The 23,504-nt window shown below is 41.5% G+C and overlaps 1 protein-coding gene across 1 annotated transcript in view; it reads left to right on the plus strand.

The window, feature by feature from the left end:
- The window catches only part of LOC117520782 (high affinity cGMP-specific 3',5'-cyclic phosphodiesterase 9A-like), a 67,647-nt gene that overhangs the window by 34,921 nt on the left and 9,222 nt on the right, over nt 1-23,504 (plus strand). The window contains exons 5-8 of the mRNA XM_034182144.1: nt 16,748-16,807; nt 17,696-17,873; nt 17,952-18,074; nt 18,603-18,695. Of these exons, the coding sequence (XP_034038035.1) occupies nt 16,748-16,807; nt 17,696-17,873; nt 17,952-18,074; nt 18,603-18,695 (454 nt within the window). The remainder of the gene's footprint in view (nt 1-16,747; nt 16,808-17,695; nt 17,874-17,951; nt 18,075-18,602; nt 18,696-23,504) is intronic.

Genomic DNA, 23,504 nt, shown 5'->3' on the forward strand with positions numbered 1-23,504 from the left:
ATAACAAAAAAAGACAACATTACAATCAGTAAAACTATAACTTTAATTACACATTACAATATTAAAACACCAAACTTAAAGAACACTGAAAGACAGCGGTACAACTTAAAACTGGAATAACATAACAAAAAAGACAACATTACAATCAGTAAAACTATAACTTTAATTACACATTACAATATTAAAACACCAAACTTAAAGAACACTGAAAGACAGCGGTACAACTTAAAACTGGAATAACATAACAAAAAAGACATTACAATCAGTAAAAATACAACTTTAATTACACATTACAATATTAAAACACCAAACTTAAAGAACACTGAAAGACAGCGGTACAACTTAAAACTGGAATAACATAACAAAAAAGACAACATTACAATCAGTAAAACTATAACTTTAATTACACATTACAATATTAAAACACCAAACTTAAAGAACACTGAAAGACAGCGGTACAACTTAAAACTGGAATAACATAACAAAAAAGACAACATTACAATCAGTAAAAATACAACTTTAATTACACATTACAATATTAAAACACCAAACTTAAAGAACACTGAAAGACAGCGGTACAACTTAAAACTGGAATAACATAACAAAAAAGACAACATTACAATCAGTAAAACTATAACTTTAATTACACATTACAATATTAAAACACCAAACTTAAAGAACACTGAAAGACAGCGGTACAACTTAAAACTGGAATAACATAACAAAAAAGACAACATTACAATCAGTAAAAATACAACTTTAATTACACATTACAATATTAAAACACCAAACTTAAAGAACACTGAAAGACAGCGGTACAACTTAAAACTGGAATAACATAACAAAAAAGACAACATTACAATCAGTAAAACTATAACTTTAATTACACATTACAATATTAAAACACCAAACTTAAAGAACACTGAAAGACAGCGGTACAACTTAAAACTGGAATAACATAACAAAAAAGACAACATTACAATCAGTAAAATACAACTTTAATTACACATTACAATATTAAAACACCAAACTTAAGAACACTGAAAGACAGCGGTACAACTTAAAACTGGAATAACATAACAAAAAAGACAACATTACAATCAGTAAAAATACAACTTTAATTACACATTACAATATTAAAACACCAAACTTAAAGAACACTGAAAGACAGCGGTACAACTTAAAACTGGAATAACATAACAAAAAAGACAACATTACAATCAGTAAAAATACAACTTTAATTACACATTACAATATTAAAACACCAAACTTAAAGAACACTGAAAGACAGCGGTACAACTTAAAACTGGAATAACAAATTTAAAAAAAATACACATTACAATCAGTAAAACTACATCTTTAATTAGACATTACAATATTAAAACAAACTTAAAGAACACCGAAAAGTTGATTTATTCACACCAACCTGCTTGACTGTTGTAGTTTCACTCTTCCCAGCCTGGTGAACATCTACAATTTTCTTCCTGGTGTCCTTCAACAGGTCTTTGGTCTTTGGTCTTGGCCGTGGATGAGTTTGGAGTCTGACTGTTTTGAGGCTGTGGACAGGTGTCTTTTATACAGATAAGAAGTTCCAACAGGTGCCATTAATACAGGTAACAGGTGGAGGACAGAAGAGCTTCTAAAAGAAGTTACAGGTCTGTGAGAGCCAGAAATCTTGCTTGTTTGTGGGTGACTAAATACTTATTTTCCACCATAATTTACAAAAAAATTCTTTAAAAATCCTACAATGTGATGTTCTTGATTTTTTTTTCTCTCATTTTGTCTCTCACAGTTGAAGTGTACCTATGATGAAAATTACAGACCTCTCTCATCTTTCTAAGTAGGAGAACTTGCACAGTCAGGGGCTGACTAAATACTTTTTGGCCCCACTGTACACATTACAATATTAAAACACCAAACTTAAAGAACACAGAAAGACAGCAGGCAGTGGTACAAATTAAGTCATACATACACACGAATTGTTCAAGCAAACGTTTCTGACATGGGCCCAGAGAACACTCTGGCCACCCCCCAGGAAACTGGCATCTGCCGGGAAAAATCTGCTACTTCTTTTTTATAGGAAACTACTCATTGGGAGGGCGACACCTAGTGGTGCCCTACGTTACACACATAAGCCTAATAAAGGACATCAAACATGCAGAGAACTGGACCAGACAGTTACTTCAGGATTATTTACTGGAGACACCATTCAGCTGCCATTCACCAACCAGATCAATTATTAATTTTATTTTATTCTAAACAAATAACTTATTTCACACACTTGGAAATACAAACGTAGTGCAAGAGATTTATAAAGGTCAGCAAAGAGGAACAGTGATCAGGTGGTTCTGTGTTTATGAATAGACTCTGTCTGGGTCGACAGTGGGTCGACTCAGACCAAACCTGAATTTTCAGTTCGTTTGCAGCATAAGCTTCAGTTTTTCTTCCTTGGACACCAAAACCACGTTTTCACAAGGAATCAACACTCCAACGGGAGAAGTAATCAAAGTCTCTGTCGTTCTCGCTGCTCAGTCAGTCAGTCAGTCAGTCATGATGCCTCCAGACTGCAGTTTACACCTCTTGGCCTTTGACCGCGTGCGTCACACCTGGAAGACAGCAAGAGTGTGAAAACCACAGACATTATAAAGAGTAGACGCCGCATCGACCGCTGCTGCCTGTTAGCGCTGACGAGCCGCGGGGCCACCATCTTGGACCGGTCATCCAACCCGGTCCACTCAGTGCTGTTCAACAAGTGCAGCACATTTAATCCATCTGACCTCTGAATACTAAATTGATTTTTACACAGGGTTTTTTTTTCTGCAAATGCATGTAGCTACGATTCAGGACAAATGGTTCGTCATATTTTAATATTCATAGTGGGATTAACAATAATAGAATATTCTGATATAGACTAGACTGGACGTATTTTGCAAACACTGTAAATACACACATTATACATAAATATATACACACACACACACACACTAATATATGAAGTCAACTAAAGTCTACTATTTTAGTAATTTGAACATATATGATTAGTATATATAATAATTTATATATATAAACAAAATACTGGCTAATGAATAAATTATATTTCTATGTAAACATAACAACAGATATGTTATATATCAGAGAAAAAATATATAAATCAGTATATATATATATATATATATATATATATATATATATATGTATGTGTGTGTGTGTGTGTATAGAGTACCAATGGTAGAGAAGCTTGAATCTTTGACTGGACGAGTACGGTTTGCTTCTAATCGCAGAAGCTTCCTCGGCTAAATTTCTTGCTCAGACAGGAGCCACAAAAGCTGGAGTTTTAAACCTAACCAGACCCCTCCTACCGAGAGGTAGACTGAACAAAGAGAAAGCATGTCTCAAACTCCCTCCCCGGTTAAGGCTGGGTTTCAGCTGTTTCACACGCAATGCTTCAGCTGAAACAGTTGTAACCCAGCCTTAACCGTGTAGGGAGTCTGAGACACGCTTTGTCCCGTTTACAATGGGGTACTCAGGTCAAAGCAGTTTCGGTCTTTTGTTCATGGTAATGACTCATTCACGTCGTCAGGACAGTCGTCAGTCACATCATTAGGAGGGACAGCTGCCCTGTCATTAGGAGGGTGCTAACTAGAGCACAATAGGTGCTAATTAGACCTATTAATAATCACTAGCCAATAGCAGTCTGCCTCTCGGTATGAGGGGTCTGGTTAAGCCCCTTTCACATTAGCGTATTCGTAGAGCTGCGTATTGTGGCGTTGTGTTAAATACTCCCGAAATGCGCGCGTACTCAGCCTTTTTCCGTGTTCGTAGATCTGCTTGCAGCTGCGTGTGTTCACTTTTTAACGTGTGCACACAGTCGCGTGTTGCTGCTATTGAAACCCAGTTCCGTCCTGTCGGCTCTGCAGAACAATATCACTGCACTTGGAAAACAGTGGACTGGATCATGAGGTTTTACAGTTGAATTACTGCCACGTATGTAGCCAAAGCTATTTTCTGCCTCTGTGGAAGTGCGCTCTGTTCTCTCCTGCACGGTGTGGTGCACGTCAGAAACAGTCATTTAACATTATTATTATTATTATTATTTTTTTTTTTTGTCTTGGTGGATCACTGTCATTGTGTACAGATGCTGCTGAGTCTGGCTGTGGTAAAGGCTGCCGTGAACAAAATGCTGTGACTCTTTAAACTTTTAAAGCTCCGGTTGCTCCAATCAGGTCCGCTGAATTAATCAGACCTGATAGAGCAGGTCGTCTGATGATCACATTCGATTCCCTGTTCTGATCACACACAGGTGCTGTGGGCTGTGTGATCATGTGATCATGTTCTCAGCTGATTCCTCTGGATTCACACACTCAGTTCTGGTTGTGTACAGGAGCGCCGTGTTACACAGACCTGCTTAAAACTGCATTCAGAAGAAAATTAAACATGTTTAATTTCTTCCATCCTACACGCGTAGCCCTCAACATACTGCTGCGTAGGGAGAAAAAACTCAACGTAGAGCTGCTAAAAGTGGACATAGAGCTGCTCAACTTGGAGTAGACGATACGCCACAATGAGCAGCTCTATGAATACGCCAGTGTGAAAGGGGCTTAAGCACCGGGGGTGCTCCCGGTTGCTCCCGATTGCTCCCAGTTGCGCCGTGCATCATTATGATGATGCTGCATGGAAGCAACTCAGTGCAGAGATGATGCAGCTCGACGCCACAACAGCACGAGGGGTGCAAAGGAGGAAGCAAGTCTGGTGCCGAAAAATTAAAGCTATTTTTTTTTTTTTTTTTTTTTTTGGTGTCCTGTGGTCGACACAAAGGAAGTGGTTCCAGTGCAAGTCGGGGCAAAGAGGCGTTACTCGGTGTGACTCGGAACCCACACACTTGAAAGACCACTCTACCTGACGCCAATTTATGATTTCTGCTGTGTTCCGTTGTTCCCGAAGTATAAATCACACAGGATTGTTTTTATACTGTGTACTCAATGCAGCAAAAACTAAAACAAAGACCACAGGAAAAAAAAAATGCTGATTGCAGCTGCTGCTCCTGTCTGTGTGGAGCTGTCTGGTGAAGAGAGGCACTGTGAGGCAGCTTCTTCTCTCATGCGTGCACATGTGAAGAATTAAAAGAAAAAAAATTGTCTGCAGGCAGTTACTTCCTTTCTCTCATCAGACTCTCTCATCACAGTTAAAAAAGGACATAAGTCCAGGACATGTCAACATCAAGTAGAACTCCAGACATCTCCACATTTGCCCAAGGATGGTTCATTCGTGCACGCATGCGCACATCTTGCGGTCAAGGGAGGAAAGATAAACTATAACGGAACACAGCGCGCAGACCTGCAGCTCAGCACAACAAGTACGAGGGCTGTCCATAAAGTATAGGTCCTTTTTATTTTTTTCAAAAACTATATGGATTTCATTCATATGTTTTTATGTCAGACATGCATGAACCCTCGTGCGCATGCGTGAGTTTTTCCACGCCTGTCGGTGACGTCATTCACCTGTGAGCACTCCTTGTGGGAGGAGTCGTCCAGCCCGTCGTCGGAATTCCTTTGTCTGAGAAGTTGCTGAGAGACTGGCGCTTTGTTTGATCAAAATTTTTTTCTAAACCTGTGAGACACATCGAAGTGGACACGGTTCGAAAAATTAAGCTGGTTTTCAGTGAAAATTTTAACGGCTGATGAGAGATTTTGAGGTGACACTGTCGCTTTAAGGACTTCCCACGGTGCGAGACGTCGCGCTGCGCTCTCAGGCGGCGTCATCAGCCTGTTTCAAGCTGAAAACCTCCACATTTCAGACTCTATTGATCCAGGACGTCGTGAGAGAACGCACGTCTTTCATTAAAAAAATCTCCTTTAACAGTGGAATATCCGGATAAAATGCTGAAACCGACTTCTTCTGAAACTTCTCTGTTCTCTCACGACGTCCTGGATCAATAGAGCCTGAAATGTGGAGGTTTTCAGCTTGAACAGGCTGACGACGGCGCCTGAGAGCGCTGTGCGACGTCTCACACCGTGGGAAGTCCTTAAAGCGACAGAATCACCTCAAAATCTCTCATCAGCCGTTAAAATTTTCACTGAAAACCAGCTTAATTTTTCAAACCGTGTCCACTTCGATGTGTCTCACAGGTTTAGAAAAAAATTTGATCAAACAAAGCGCCAGTCTCTCAGCAACTTCTCAGACAAAGGAATTCCGACGACGGGCTGGACGACTCCTCCCACAAGGAGTGCTCACAGGCGAATGACGTCACCGACAGGCGTGGAAAAACTCACGCATGCGCACGAGGGTTCAAGCATGTCTGACGTAAAAACATATGAATGAAATCCATATAGCTTTGAAAAAAATAAAAAGGACCTATACTTTATGGACAGACCTCGTATAAGAGAAGTCAGATTGCAAAGTCTGTCTGCAGCCAAACTGGGCACTCTGACTTCTCTGTGCAGAGAACCTGCAGGCTGCGTCCTCACCTTCTCTCTGCCCCCTGCTGTGCGCACCTGATGCAGATATTCCTGCATCGTCATGACGCCACAGGAAGCAACTGGGAGCAGCCCCGGTGTGAAAGGGGCTTTAAGGTTTAAAACTCCAGCTTTGCTGGCTTCTGTTATTCTTCTCTGCAAGAGTGAAGACAGAAGTCAGACAATCAGAGCAAGAATTTTAGCTGAGGAAGCTTCTGCGATTAGAAGCGAAACGTCCTCGCGTCAAGCAAACCCAGTCCAGTCGAAGATTCAAGCTTCTCTACTATGGAAACCACATGGACAACTGAGAGCCTTCACAGAAACATGGAGTATCAATATATCAGAGAAAATTATAATATATAAATCATATATAGAGGATCAATATAATTCATATATATATATATATCAGAAAATGACAATATATATAACTCACATAGTGTATCAGCAAACTTCACAGGTCAGAGAGAGAGAGAGTTCCAAGACTGTACAAAGCAGAGAGAGAATGAAATGTAATGTACATTGTCAAATTAACACAAGAACATGACGTCACGCCCCAAACCATATTTACACACATATGAGATCTATTAGATAAGAAACCGACACTTATGTGGATTTGAATGACATGCGATTACACCAATCATGCTTGAACCCTCGTGCGCATGCGTGAGTTTTTTCACGCGTCGGTGATGTCATTTCCCTGTGGGCAGGCCTTGAGTGAGATGTGGTCCCGCCCTCTCGGCTGAATTCCTTTGTTTCACACGCTGCTCGAGACGGCGCGCGTTGCTTTATCAACATTTTTTCTGGACCTGTGAGGAATATCCGAGTGGATACTATTCGAGAAATTTAGCTGGTTTTCGGTGAAAAGTTTAACGGCTGATGAGAGATTATGGGGTGTTTCTGTCGGTGTAAGGACTTCCCACGGAGCGGGATGTCGCGCAGCACTTCCAGGCGCCGTCGTCGGCCTGTTTCGAGCTGATAACATCCTAATTTAAGGCTTAATTCACCCAGGACATCGTGAGAGAACAGAGAAGATTCAGAACAGGCCGGCATGAGGACTTTATGCGGACATTCCACTGTTTAAGGACATTTTGTAATGAAAGACGTGCGCCCAAATTCGCCGAGTCGTTTCCGTGATGACTCGGCGAATCTGTGTGCGCCACGACAGGAAAAACACCTCCGTGTTGAAAACCATTTGTAAAATTCAGGCGGCTTTTGATGGCTTTCAACAAGTGAGTAACTGAGAAATTGTTTAACAGCTTGGGCATGTTCCAACTTGTCCGTTAAGGTTTCCAACGGAGGTGTTTTTCCTGTCGCGACCCCCCGCGGTCGGGTCCGGCCGAATCTGCCTGCACGTTCTTTCATTACAAAATGTCCGTTAACAATGGAATGTCCGAATAAACTCCTCATGCCGACTTCTTCTGAAAGTTCTCTGTTCTCTGACGACTTACTGGGTCAACAGAGCCTGAAATGTGGAAGTTTTCAACTTGAAACGGCGAGACGCTGCCGCCTCGAAGCGCAGATCGCCGTCAGGCGCCATGGGCCGTCCTTACGGCAACACTACCAGACCAAAATCTCTCATCAGCCGTTAAAATTTTTACCGAAAACCAGCTGAATTTATCGAATGGTGTCCACTCAGTTGTGCCTTACAGTTTTGAAAAAATGTTGATCAAACAAAGCAGCAGTCTCTGAGCCATTCCTACACAATGAAAAAAACGACGAGAAGGTGGACGACTCCTCACTCAAAGACTGCCCACAGGAGAATGACGTAACCGACAGGCGTGAAGAAACTCTCGCATGCCCACGAGGGTTCAAGCATGTCTGATGTAATCACACGTGATTCAAATCCATATGGTTTTTGAAAAAAAAATAAGGTCGGATACTTTTCTAATAGACCTCGTACAAACCTGAAAGTTTTCCAGCTAAAAGCCCTGATGGGCCTGCATCCAGCTCTCAGCACCTTACTATAAGAATGCATTCTATTTCTACAGCGCAGTGCTAAAAGACAAAGAACAAAGCAACTTTATTATAGAAAGATTAAAAAATATCTGTGCCAGAGTCAACAAGACCAGATCATGAGAAATGTACGAAGATCTTACAAGCATTTAGACGAGGATATTTTCAAATTGTTTTTCAAGGGCCTTGTCCACTCCCAGGTTGAGTACGCTGCACCAGTGTGGATGCCACTATACAAAAAAAAAAATGCACCAGCAGTTGAGAATGTCCAGAGAAGAGGAACACGTCAGATCCCATCCTTGAAAGGACTCTCCTATGAAGAGTGACTGAGAAAATTGGAGCTGTCGACCTTACGCTTCCACAGACTGAGAGGGGACATGATCAAAGTGTACAAGCTAATCAATGAGTATGACAACCAGGTTGATCCCTTACTCAGGGTCACTGCTGGGACGTCTACGAGAGGACCCCGTTTTAAGTTGGAGAAGAAGCATGCCCGGCTCAAGCTACACCAGGATTCATTTAAATATCGTGCGGTCAACACATGGAACAGCCCCCAGCTGGAACGCTTTTAAAAATAGACTGGATAAACTCTGGAAGGACCACCCACAGAGATATGATTGGGAGGCAGAAGTATGAGTGGCAACCCCAACTAAGAAGATCTGGGCACTGAGGCTTGACCTGCACCCAGAATCATCATAAGGTAAAGTATAACGTCTATGGTGAAAAGGCTTATTTGTCACTAGCCTGACAACCAGCCTGACTATAAATTGGGCTGGATACTGGCCTCCATCTTGGAGTGAGATTTCCAACTCCTAAACAACCAATAGGAGAGCAGTGCTCGTGCCACATGAACGTGAGGCTGACATCAGCGTCTCAGCCACCAACCAATCACAGGCCAGGAGAGAGACACCAGTATCTGGCCCAATTCAGGGCCGGCTGTCCGGCTACTTCATGGTGGAAGTATGAATTCTCACCTTTGGATTCACCACTTTGCTGGAAGTGACGTGGCTCCGTGGGAACCCATAGTTGATCATATCGGTGCAAACCAGCAACAGACAAATGAAACAACGATCATTTCTCCTGTAACTGACCACGTGTCACTGCCCACCTGTTTGGTGAAATCAGTCACAGGGCGTTTGGTTCCATTTTCTTTGCCTCGGGGAACTGACTTGCAGCAGGTGACGCTGCTGTTCATCCTTGGTTAGGATCTGATTGTAATCCTGGATAAGTGCAACTCCTCATTCAGCAAAATCACAGACAGCAGCAATGTGATCCAGGACCTGCTCTGAAGACTATAATGACGGGTCGTCCTCCCACTCTGAGGGTCCCTGATCAGGACGTCCATGTCAGAAATGCCACCTGAGGCAGATGGAACAAAATCTGCCACTAATGAACTTATGGATCTAGTCCTGTGGTCCAAAATGAACCACAGCAGAAATATTTACACTTTATTTACAATGATACAAGAAATGAACAGTTTACTGGCATTTTTGAATGGACAGTGATTAAATAAGTTCATTTATGGACACAATTTGCTTACTCATGAGATGTTGAAAGAAAGTAGTGAGATAAATCTTAAAGACTTTAACCCTCTGGGATCCGAGGGCATTTTTGGACAGTTCACTCGCCTGGCATAAATGTTTTAATATTGCTGTTAACAGCTCTCTCTTAACTGCATCCCACAATCAAGTTTTACGTCTCTCTTTTTTTCAGGACAACCTGTTCTTTCATAATATATATGCTTTTGTTATGTTTTCTAAGTGTAATAAAGGTTTACAAACAAAAATAAAAGAAAAAAGTAAAGCGGAAATAATTTTCCACACATTTATTCAAAACACACAACAAACTATAATAAACAACTGTTTTGACACTTTATAAAGGTAATTTGAGGTCTTGTGTGAAAGACTGTACAACAAAAAGCTTCAAACAATAAACACAAATGAACATTTTGAACAATATATACAAAATGGTCTATGCGTTTTGTTGTCCATTGATATGGTAAACAAGTGCTTTACGCAGAGAAAGCAACAGAGTTACCCAGTAATATTCACATGCAAACTAGTGGAGCAATCCTGATAGTTACACACTCTTTGTTTGAGTACGTGAGATTGTCATCAGAGGCTCTCCGTCTGCTTTCATTGATCGCTGTGCGTAATGGCGCAGGGTGCAGTGGATGTACTCATTGGAGCACCCAGGGGGCTATTCAAATGGGGCAATTAGTAACATATCACTCCTGAAAATGATCTTTGGCTTTACACGTGAGGTAAATCTACCCTACGATTGGATTTTGGAAAACCATGTGACAGTGAACCAATTCTGATTGGACACTCACATTGCGCACGTCATCACACAGCTTCTGTGTGGAGTACAAAGATGGCAGATGGCTGGGTCAAAAGTCCACAGAGTTAACTTTTCAGCAAAAAATAAAGTAAGTTTCTATCTCATATCATTAAAAAGTTATTTATAATTTAGTAAAGCTTGGTCTTAGCCATCGTATACAACGGTGTCGACCCCAGAGGGTTAAGTCAATAAATCTGATTAGAATTTAGTGATGAAATTTGAAGCCAGTTATTTTTAAGAAAATTATTAAACAAATATATGGATATGTTTAAAAAGAAGCCACTTTGCATCCATTGACAACAAAACCCTTTTTCTGGAACCTTTAACTGGGTCACTTAGCTGATCCGTTGAAGAGATGGTTTGGATGAACCGTCCGTCCGTCGATGTGTTAGGCTCTTTGCAGCGTGAGCTCACTTGGGTCAGGGGTTAAACCAGCGGTCTCCCCGGTGATCCCAAGGATTCAGTGTCGGCTGGTTTTACCAACAGGATGGGTTCTGGTAGCTTTTAAAGAGTTTGTTGAAGCCAGATTAAAAGTCTATGTGAATTTAGAAAAAAAAGATAAAACTTTAAGAACAGCGTTGTAAACTACAGAAAAGGAAAATTGCTTTTCTGTAAATTTGCTATTATTTTGAAAAGTTCAGATCGGAAGTTCTCTTAAAAATTCGAAAGACTTGATGGACCTTAGGCTGTTAATTTGTTAAGAGTTATCAGAGAATGAAACAATGAATGAAAGCACGTGGTAGCTTAGCTACATTAGCATGGGGCTTTGCTGACCCAAAAATAAAGTTAAGCGTTTTAAGAATAGAGATCGGAGAAAAGAGGCAGAAGGGGGCCTTCCGACAGAGGAGCGAGAGGGTTCAGAGACTCTGTTCTTTTTAAAGGGGGCTTATGTCATTAAACTCCACCCATTTAGGGTGTGCAATTTCACAGAAAACATCACGTGTTTGAGACAGACAAAGAAATGATTCAACTATTTAAACACATTAACTATTCTGGCATACTATTTGTTCTAAGACATTTTGGGATGAATATAACATTATTAAAGGCTTAAACACATCCTACACACACTACTTGGTTAACAGAATATTCCATTATCAAAACATGGATGAGTCAGAAACATCACATTTAACACACATCAGTTACAAGGAACACGTGTCAATTAAATGGAGTACATGCAAAGCATTTGCTTGAATCAGCAACACAGACAACATTAGAAGTTTATATATGAATAAAAGAATACTGATGCAATTTTTAAGCAAAGGTCTTTTCCTTCACTTAGACCTAGAGATAGCAGCTGCTTGTCAAGGCTCAAAGTTTATGGCCACGTCTTATCATGGCAGAGATCCTGTTCCAGTCTGGAGAATTTCTGGCCTTGGCGTGAGGCCATAAAATGTGGATTCTCCTGGCCTGGGAAGTTCAGATTCTGACACGAAGCAATTATAATGTCATGTACTTCACAGTGATGGAAATTTAACCGATAAACAAGCAAGGGCTCCTTTGAAACTTACAGTTCTGTTGTGATGTGGGGCCAGAGTGTGGAGGCACACAGGGGTGCCTCCAGAGCTTAGCTCCAGGTGGAACCAGGAATTTCCTGGTTAAGCCTAGTTTACACATAGATGGTTTTGTTGGCGGGCAGTACATAGACCGAAGTTCGCGGTAGTTCCGGCTATTTTCGCGTTGGAAAGGGGCGGAGCATTTCGCCGGCGTTTTGGCCGCCGTAGTAGCCGCAAATACGCGGATAAAACGTCACTAAATCCGCTGAATAAAGCGGCGTTTTGACGCCGTAGCATCCGGCACACGTCAGGCAATGGGGGTTAATAACCCAGTTCTATCCTTTACAATCCACGCGTGAGAACGGCGGTGTTCTGCTGCTGCCGATAATGCCCTGTGTACCGCTGGATTTATCCAGGCAAATCCTGCTTTACTCCAGGAACTTTTGCATATAAGCAGCGCCCCCAGAGTGTAATAGGCTGAAGCAGCAGGAATACATGCCTCTGTCACTGCAGGGGGAGGGAGATCATCCTCAGCCTTTTATTCTCCTTCCTTTTACCCTCCTCAACGTGTTGCTCCGTCTCCACCACAGGCCTCCCCTCTGCTTCTGAACCAGACCACTTCGTAAGTCCTTGCCGCTGCCAATTTTCTTTTAGGAGGCATACTGGAGCTTCTCTGCAAAAATATCTGGAGCTGGCCGCGAGTGAGAGGCCTGCATGCAGCGCGCTAGCGTTTTTATATTGACCTCCGCCTATCGGCCGTTTGGAACACCGTTAACTGGGAGGTGGCGTTTAGAATGGCGTACTGTCCGTTAGCGCCGCCGTTTTGTCTGCCTATGTCGCCGGTTAAGACCTCTGAAAATCCTTTAATTTGTGGAAATGCAGCGTTTTAAAGAAAGTCCTGCGGTGGTTTTTCTGCTGCAGGTGCGTTTCTAATGCCCGTGTCGCTCTGAACACACAGAAGCGCTGTGATAATTTAAACTTTTAAAGAGTTGTCGCTGTGGTGTGATCATCAGACGACCTGATCGATCGATCAGGGTGATCACGCCTGATTAATGCGGTTTAAACATTTAAAGCGCTGTTGGTGATCACCACGGCGACAGATCACACAGCACTTCATTCAGATCACACCTGATCACAGTCGAGTGGCGTTTTAAAAGTTTAAATCAGCACAACGTTTCATTATTCAGGTCTGTGATGACCTGATCGGGTCTGATCAGATGACAGTGACGACACTTTAAAAGTTTGAAGAGTCACAGCGCTCATTCATGGCAGCGTTTCCCACAGCCAGTCCACCTACAACCCCTGGCAAAAATGATGGAATCACCGGCCTCGGAGGATGTTCATTCAGTTGTTTAATTTTGTAGGAAAAAAGCAGATCACAGACATGACACAAAACTAAAGTCATTTCAAATGGCAACTTTCTGGCTTTAAGAAACACTATAAGAAATCAGGAAAAAATAATTGTGGCAGTCAGTAAGAGTTACTTTTTTAGACCAAGCAGAGGAAAAAAATATGGAATCACTCAATTCTGAGGAATAAATTATGGAATCATGAAAAACAAAAGAACGCTCCAACACATCACTAGTATTTTGTTGCACCACCTCTGGCTTTTCTAACAGCTTGCAGTCTCTGAGGCATGGACTTAATGAGTGACAAACAGTACTCTTCATCAATCTGGCTCCAACTTTCTCTGACTGCTGTTGCCAGATCAGCTTTGCAGGTTGGAGCCTTGTCATGGACCATTTTCTTCAACTTCCACCAAAGATTTTCAATTGGATTAAGATCCGGACTATTTGCAGGCCATGACATTGACCCTATGTGTCTTTTTGCAAGGAATGTTTTCAGTTTTTTTTCTATGCCAAGATGCATTATCATCTTGAAAAATGATTTCATCATCCCCAAACATCCTTTCAATTGATGGGATAAGAAAAGTGTCCAAAATATCAACGTAAACTTGTGCATTTATTGATGATGTAATGACAGCCATCTCCCCAGTGCCTTTACCTGACATGCAGCCCCATATCATCAATGACTGTGGAAATTTACATGTTCTCTTCAGCCAGTCATCTTTATAAATCTCATTGGAACGGCACCAAACAAAAGTTCCAGCATCATCACCTTGCCCAATGCAGATTTGAGATTCATCACTGAATATGACTTTCATCCAGTCATCCACAGTCCACGACTGCTTTTCCTTAGCCCATTGTAACCTTGTTTTTTTTTTCTGTTTAGGTGTTAATGATGGCTTTCATTTAGCTTTTCTGTATGTAAATCCCATTTCCTTTAGGCGGTTTCTTACAGTTCGGTGTTTTGTTGTGCATTTTTGATTTTTGAGACATATTGCTTTAAGTTTTCTGTCTTGACGCTTTGATGTCTTCCTTGGTCTACCAGTATGTTTGCCTTTAACAACCTTCCTTGGCACACGCTGGTTAATCATCACATTGTGACAAGGCCTTTAGCTTTGGCTAACAAAGTTTTTCTTTTCTTTCCTTTTCCTCTCCCCGACTGTTAAATTTGAACAGTGCGTCTTTTTAATTTCTTCAAATCAGCAGTGACTTGCTTAGAATAGATGTCAGTGCTGATTGGGGCAACCCCTCTGACACACACACAAACTGCTGCACACTGTTTAAAAAACAAAACAAAAACCCTTCAACTCAGTGTCGGAGACTGAACAGTCCCCCCTAAAAATCAGCCCGCCCAGTCTTCACTGAGCATGGTGTCATTTGGGACCACAGCAGCACATCTTAGTCTGACTCTCTACACCCAAAGTGATCAAAGGGAATAATGTGATTATTAACCATCAGATAACTTAAAAGCTCTTAAATCATTCAAAGGTTAGTTTTAAACAGAAACGAGGCAATAAAGTGGTGAGTCGCTAATGATGCTTTGAAATGACGCATGCGCAGCATAGGCAGGGGGACCGAATTTTATGGGGGACCAATAGGTCGGCAATGCCGGAGATTGAATGCATCATCTGTAGGTGGAGCAGGAGTTCTGTCAAAATACAAAATTTATGTTAATGTGAAATCAGAAACACAGAACTTTAAGATTCCACAACGTACAACACCACAAACTCTAGTTTTGTCCAAAGTAGTTCACCCTCAACAAATGATGTGTCGGGCAGCCTATCCCTAACCGGCCCTAACCCTGCCTCTCGTCCAATGACTCAGCTCTAACCCCGCCTCTCATCCAATGACCCGGCCCTAACCCCGCCTCTCATCCAATGACTCGGCTCTAACCCCGCCTCTCATCCAATGACCTGGCCCTAACCCCGCCTCTCATCCAATGATTTGGCCCTAACCCCGCCTCTCATCCAATGACTCAGCCCTAACCCCGCCTCTCGTCCAATGACCCGACCCTAACCTTTGTGACACTCAAGTGGAATAAGCAGGTTTAGGGAATAGATGAATTATCTCCTTTGTTATATAAATATGTAGGACTGCTTTTTTGCACTTACGCAATATCTCTAAAATCAGAAAGGTCTTGTCTCAGAGTGATGCTGAAAAACTAATTCATGCATTTATTTCCTCTAGGCTGGACTATTGTAATTCATTATTATCAGGTTGTCCTAAAAGTTATCTAAAAAGCCTTCAGTTAATTCAAAATGCTGCAGCTAGAGTACTGACGGGGACTAGAAGGAGAGAGCATATCTCACCCATATTGGCCTCTCTTCATTGGCTTCCTGTTAATTCTAGAATAGAATTTAAAATTCTTCTTCTTACTTATAAGGTTTTGAATAATCAGGTCCCATCTTATCTTAGGGACCTCGTAGTACCATATCACCCCAATAGAGCGCTTCGCTCTCAGACTGCAGGCTTACTTGTAGTTCCTAGGGTTTGTAAGAGTAGAATGGGAGGCAGAGCCTTCAGCTTTCAGGCTCCTCTCCTGTGGAACCAGCTCCCAATTCAGATCAGGGAGACAGACACCCTCTCTACTTTTAAGATTAGGCTTAAAACTTTCCTTTTTGCTAAAGCTTATACTTAGGGCTGGATCAGGTGACCCTGAACCATCCCTTAGTTATGCTGCTATAGACTTAGACTGCTGGGAGGTTCCCATGATGCACTGAGTGTTTCTTTCTCTTTTTGCTCTGTATGCACCACTCTGCATTTAATCATTAGTGATTGATCTCTGCTCCCCTCCACAGCATGTCTTTTTCCTGGTTCTCTCCCTCAGCCCCAACCAGTCCCAGCAGAAGACTGCCCCTCCCTGAGCCTGGTTCTGCTGGAGGTTTCTTCCTGTTAAAAGGGAGTTTTTCCTTCCCACTGTAGCCAAGTGCTTGCTCACAGAGGGTCGTTTTGACCGTTGGGGTTTTACATAATTATTGTATGGCCTTGCCTTACAATATAAAGCGCCTTGGGGCAACTGTTTGTTGTGATTTGGCGCTATATAAAAAAAATTGATTGATTTGTTCAAATGTTTTAACACAATTTTAAGTATTAAACTCGACTTTATTTGCTGAACTGCTTTTGTTTTTTCACATAAACATTAAAGTTTGTGATTTTGTTACAGTTCACTGCAGTTGACAGAAGAAGTCAAAGAACATCTCAAAACAACCATTTTTGACAACTGGTGAGTAACAGAACACAAAGTCCAGAACAGGAAGTGACCTCCAGCTCCTGGGACAGCACACAAAACAGCACCCCCTACAGTCACAGGCCAGCCAGAGCACAGAGCAGAGTGTCGCCCCCTACAGTCACAGACCAGTCAGAGCACAGAGCAGAGTGGCGCCCCCTACAGTCACAGACCAGTCAGAGCACAGAGCGGCGCCCCCTACAGTCACAGACCAGTCAGAGCACAGAGCGGCGCCCCCTACAGTCACAGACCAGTCAGAGCACAGAGCGGCGCCCCCTACAGTCACAGGCCAGCCAGAGCACAGAGCGGCACCCCCTACAATCACAGGCCAGTCAGAGCACAGAGCAGAGCGGCGCCCCCTACAGTCACAGGCCAGTCAGAGCACAGAGCGGCGCCCCCTACAGTCACAGACCAGTCAGAGCACAGAGCAGAGTGGCGCCCCCTACAGTCACAGACCAGTCAGAGCACAGAGCAGAGTGGCGCCCCCTACAGTCACAGACCAGTCAGAGCACAGAGCAGAGTGGCGCCCCCTACAGTCACAGACCAGTCAGAGCACAGAGCAGAGTGGCGCCCTCTACAGTCACAGACCAGTCAGAGCACAGAGCAGCGCCCCCTACAGTCACAGACCAGTCAGAGCACAGAGCGGCGCCCCCTACAGTCACAGACCAGTCAGAGCACAGAGCGGCGCCCCCTACAGTCACAGACCAGTCAGAGCAGAGCGGCGCCCTCTGCAGTAACCGTTAAAAAGTTAAAATTCGGTCAGTTGTTTTTTGAGTCCGAGTGAAACTGTTTCTGAATAATTTCTTCCAGGTGGATTTTATAAAACTGACTTTGATGTGACTAAAGTTTTAACATATGCTGTATTTGTTCCTTTGTTGTGATCAGGCAGTGGGAGGAGTCAGAGATGCTCCTCCTCCTCCAGGTGATGTACACGGACCTGGACTTTCTGCCCATGCTCCACGTAGAGCTGAAGGTCCTCCAGAACTTTCTGTACCAGGTCTACCGTCACTACTCCAACATCCCCTTCCATAACTTCCAGCACTGTTTCTGTGTCACCCAGATGGTGAGTTGTGACCGTTCACACTGGATCGGGATCAGAACCATGTGTCAGTTGCTCTGTAAGCATGTGGCTGCCCTGTAGATGTACGCCCTGATCTGGCTGACTGACCTCAGGAACCACCTGGACCCACTGGACCTGCTGATCATGCTGACTGCGGCTCTGTGCCACGATCTGGATCATCCTGGATACAACAACGTCTACCAGGTGCATCAGAAATCTCAGTCTGTATCAGATCTTCACAGGAACCTGACTTTATCACGTTCTCTGAAGCCAGAAATGTCAATTTCTCCTTCTGGTTGATTTATAATTAATTACATTTTTAAAAAAATCATCAAATTTAAGTGTGAAATCAGTTCCTTTTTTTAAAAATTTCATCACCCCCTAGTGGTCAAGCATGGGATATTTTAACATTTCCATTCACTTAAAAATTAACTGTTGGGTTTTTCCCCACTTTTTTTTTGTATTGTTAAATATTCACAGTATAAAACACTGATGTTGGTGCTCAGGCTAAAGTTGTTCTTTGCTACCGCTACCAACAAAATCAGACGCTTCTTTACATTAGTACCGTCATCTGGAACACTCATGTTCAAGTGACATTTATATAACTACAGCTTCCCCCCACATTAGCATGTTTAACATGTTAGCCTGTTAGCATTATGCTGTTTTAGTTAGCACTACCATGTTAGCAGGAGGCTAGCACGCTTTTAATCACGTGACGTTTGTGTGTCGCAGGTAAACACTCAAACCGACTTAGCGCTTTGCTACAACGACATTTCTCCTCTTGAAAATCATCACTGCGCCGTCGCGTTCCGTATCCTCTCAAAGGTACGAAAACGCCAACACGCCAAACAGAAAACGCAAACGTTTAATCTTCTCACTTTTATTCCACTTTCAACTTTTGCAAAACACAAATTTTAGAAATGTCACAAACAGAAGCTTTGAAATAAACTGAATTTAAGATTAAATAACTCTTCATGAATCTAATATTTCTCATAAATATACATAAACGCCTCATGGCTGGAAACTGATGTTTGAAGCACAATTTAATGGCACTTAGAACCTTTTTAGCTGATGAACGTGGTTTTGTGTACTGTGTATTTTTAGCTGGTGAACGTGGTTTTGTGTACTGTGTATTTTTAGCTGGTGAACGTGGTTTGTGTACTGTGTATTTTTAGCTGGTGAACGTGGTTTTGTGTACTGTGTATTTTTAGCTGGTGAACGTGGTTTTGTGTACTGTGTATTTTTAGCTGGTGAACGTGGTTTTGTGTACTGTGTATTTTTAGCTGATGAACGTGGTTTGTGTACTGTGTATTTTTAGCTGGTGAACGTGGTTTTGTGTACTGTGTATTTTAGCTGGTGAACGTGGTTTTGTGTACTGTGTATTTTTAGCTGATGAACGTGGTTTTGTGTACTGTGTATTTTTAGCTGATGAACGTGGTTTTGTGTACTGTGTATTTTTAGCTGATGAACGTGGTTTTGTGTACTGTGTATTTTTAGCTGGTGAACGTGGTTTTGTGTACTGTGTATTTTTAGCTGGTGAACGTGGTTTTGTGTACTGTGTATTTTTAGCTGATGAACGTGGTTTTGTGTACTGTGTATTTTTAGCTGATGAACGTGGTTTTGTGTACTGTGTATTTTTAGCTGATGAACGTGGTTTTGTGTACTGTGTATTTTTAGCTGATGAACGTGGTTTTGTGTACTGTGTATTTTTAGCTGGTGAACGTGGTTTTGTGTACTGTGTATTTTTAGCTGGTGAACGTGGTTTTGTGTACTGTGTATTTTTAGCTGATGAACGTGGTTTTGTGTACTGTGTATTTTTAGCTGGTGAACGTGGTTTTGTGTACTGTGTATTTTTAGCTGGTGAACGTGGTTTTGTGTACTGTGTATTTTTAGCTGGTGAACGTGGTTTTGTGTACTGTGTATTTTTAGCTGATGAACGTGGTTTTGTGTACTGTGTATTTTTAGCTGATGAACGTGGTTTTGTGTACTGTGTATTTTTAGCTGGTGAACGTGGTTTTGTGTACTGTGTATTTTTAGCTGATGAACGTGGTTTTGTGTACTGTGTATTTTTAGCTGATGAACGTGGTTTTGTGTACTGTGTATTTTTAGCTGGTGAACGTGGTTTTGTGTACTGTGTATTTTTAGCTGGTGAACGTGGTTTTGTGTACTGTGTATTTTTAGCTGGTGAACGTGGTTTTGTGTACTGTGTATTTTTAGCTGGTGAACGTGGTTTTGTGTACTGTGTATTTTTAGCTGATGAACGTGGTTTTGTGTACTGTGTATTTTTAGCTGGTGAACGTGGTTTTGTGTACTGTGTATTTTTAGCTGGTGAACGTGGTTTTGTGTACTGTGTATTTTTAGCTGGTGAACGTGGTTTTGTGTACTGTGTATTTTTAGCTGGTGAACGTGGTTTTGTGTACTGTGTATTTTTAGCTGGTGAACGTGGTTTTGTGTACTGTGTATTTTAGCTGATGAACGTGGTTTTGTGTACTGTGTATTTTTAGCTGATGAACGTGGTTTTGTGTACTGTGTATTTTTAGCTGGTGAACGTGGTTTTGTGTACTGTGTATTTTTAGCTGATGAACGTGGTTTTGTGTACTGTGTATTTTTAGCTGGTGAACGTGGTTTTGTGTACTGTGTATTTTTAGCTGGTGAACGTGGTTTTGTGTACTGTGTATTTTTAGCTGGTGAACGTGGTTTTGTGTACTGTGTATTTTTAGCTGATGAACGTGGTTTTGTGTACTGTGTATTTTTAGCTGATGAACGTGGTTTTGTGTACTGTGTATTTTTAGCTGATGAACGTGGTTTTGTGTACTGTGTATTTTAGCTGATGAACGTGGTTTTGTGTACTGTGTATTTTTAGCTGGTGAACGTGGTTTTGTGTACTGTGTATTTTTAGCTGATGAACGTGGTTTTGTGTACTGTGTATTTTTAGCTGATGAACGTGGTTTTGTGTACTGTGTATTTTTAGCTGGTGAACGTGGTTTTGTGTACTGTGTATTTTTAGCTGATGAACGTGGTTTTGTGTACTGTGTATTTTTAGCTGGTGAACGTGGTTTTGTGTACTGTGTATTTTTAGCTGATGAACGTGGTTTTGTGTACTGTGTATTTTTAGCTGGTGAACGTGGTTTTGTGTACTGTGTATTTTTAGCTGGTGAACGTGGTTTTGTGTACTGTGTATTTTTAGCTGGTGAACGTGGTTTTGTGTACTGTGTATTTTTAGCTGATGAACGTGGTTTTGTGTACTGTGTATTTTTAGCTGATGAACGTGGTTTTGTGTACTGTGTATTTTTAGCTGATGAACGTGGTTTGTGTACTGTGTATTTTTAGCTGGTGAACGTGGTTTTGTGTACTGTGTATTTTTAGCTGGTGAACGTGGTTTTGTGTACTGTGTATTTTTAGCTGATGAACGTGGTTTTGTGTACTGTGTATTTTTAGCTGATGAACGTGGTTTTGTGTACTGTGTATTTTTAGCTGATGAACGTGGTTTTGTGTACTGTGTATTTTTAGCTGATGAACGTGGTTTTGTGTACTGTGTATTTTTAGCTGGTGAACGTGGTTTTGTGTACTGTGTATTTTTAGCTGATGAACGTGGTTTTGTGTACTGTGTATTTTTAGCTGGTGAACGTGGTTTTGTGTACTGTGTATTTTTAGCTGATGAACGTGGTTTTGTGTACTGTGTATTTTTAGCTGATGAACGTGGTTTTGTGTACTGTGTATTTTTAGCTGATGAACGTGGTTTTGTGTACTGTGTATTTTTAGCTGATGAACGTGGTTTTGTGTACTGTGTATTTTTAGCTGATGAACGTGGTTTTGTGTACTGTGTATTTTTAGCTGGTGAACGTGGTTTTGTGTACTGTGTATTTTTAGCTGATGAACGTGGTTTTGTGTACTGTGTATTTTTAGCTGATGAACGTGGTTTTGTGTACTGTGTATTTTTAGCTGATGAACGTGGTTTTGTGTACTGTGTATTTTTAGCTGGTGAACGTGGTTTTGTGTACTGTGTATTTTTAGCTGGTGAACGTGGTTTTGTGTACTGTGTATTTTTAGCTGATGAACGTGGTTTTGTGTACTGTGTATTTTTAGCTGATGAACGTGGTTTTGTGTACTGTGTATTTTTAGCTGGTGAACGTGGTTTTGTGTACTGTGTATTTTTAGCTGGTGAACGTGGTTTTGTGTACTGTGTATTTTTAGCTGGTGAACGTGGTTTTGTGTACTGTGTATTTTTAGCTGGTGAACGTGGTTTTGTGTACTGTGTATTTTAGCTGATGAACGTGGTTTTGTGTACTGTGTATTTTTAGCTGGTGAACGTGGTTTTGTGTACTGTGTATTTTTAGCTGGTGAACGTGGTTTTGTGTACTGTGTATTTTTAGCTGGTGAACGTGGTTTTGTGTACTGTGTATTTTTAGCTGATGAACGTGGTTTTGTGTACTGTGTATTTTTAGCTGATGAACGTGGTTTTGTGTACTGTGTATTTTTAGCTGATGAACGTGGTTTTGTGTACTGTGTATTTTTAGCTGATGAACGTGGTTTTGTGTACTGTGTATTTTTAGCTGATGAACGTGGTTTTGTGTACTGTGTATTTTTAGCTGGTGAACGTGGTTTTGTGTACTGTGTATTTTTAGCTGATGAACGTGGTTTTGTGTACTGTGTATTTTTAGCTGGTGAACGTGGTTTTGTGTACTGTGTATTTTTAGCTGATGAACGTGGTTTTGTGTACTGTGTATTTTTAGCTGGTGAACGTGGTTTTGTGTACTGTGTATTTTTAGCTGGTGAACGTGGTTTTGTGTACTGTGTATTTTTAGCTGGTGAACGTGGTTTTGTGTACTGTGTATTTTTAGCTGATGAACGTGGTTTTGTGTACTGTGTATTTTTAGCTGATGAACGTGGTTTTGTGTACTGTGTATTTTTAGCTGATGAACGTGGTTTTGTGTACTGTGTATTTTTAGCTGATGAACGTGGTTTTGTGTACTGTGTATTTTTAGCTGATGAACGTGGTTTTGTGTACTGTGTATTTTTAGCTGGTGAACGTGGTTTTGTGTACTGTGTATTTTTAGCTGATGAACGTGGTTTTGTGTACTGTGTATTTTTAGCTGGTGAACGTGGTTTTGTGTACTGTGTATTTTTAGCTGATGAACGTGGTTTTGTGTACTGTGTATTTTTAGCTGGTGAACGTGGTTTTGTGTACTGTGTATTTTTAGCTGATGAACGTGGTTTTGTGTACTGTGTATTTTTAGCTGGTGAACGTGGTTTTGTGTACTGTGTATTTTTAGCTGGTGAACGTGGTTTTGTGTACTGTGTATTTTTAGCTGGTGAACGTGGTTTTGTGTACTGTGTATTTTTAGCTGATGAACGTGGTTTTGTGTACTGTGTATTTTTAGCTGATGAACGTGGTTTTGTGTACTGTGTATTTTTAGCTGATGAACGTGGTTTTGTGTACTGTGTATTTTTAGCTGGTGAACGTGGTTTTGTGTACTGTGTATTTTTAGCTGATGAACGTGGTTTTGTGTACTGTGTATTTTTAGCTGATGAACGTGGTTTTGTGTACTGTGTATTTTTAGCTGGTGAACGTGGTTTTGTGTACTGTGTATTTTTAGCTGGTGAACGTGGTTTTGTGTACTGTGTATTTTTAGC

Source organism: Thalassophryne amazonica, chromosome 1, assembly GCF_902500255.1.
Source record: "Thalassophryne amazonica chromosome 1, fThaAma1.1, whole genome shotgun sequence".
NCBI classification, from domain to species: domain Eukaryota; kingdom Metazoa; phylum Chordata; class Actinopteri; order Batrachoidiformes; family Batrachoididae; genus Thalassophryne; species Thalassophryne amazonica.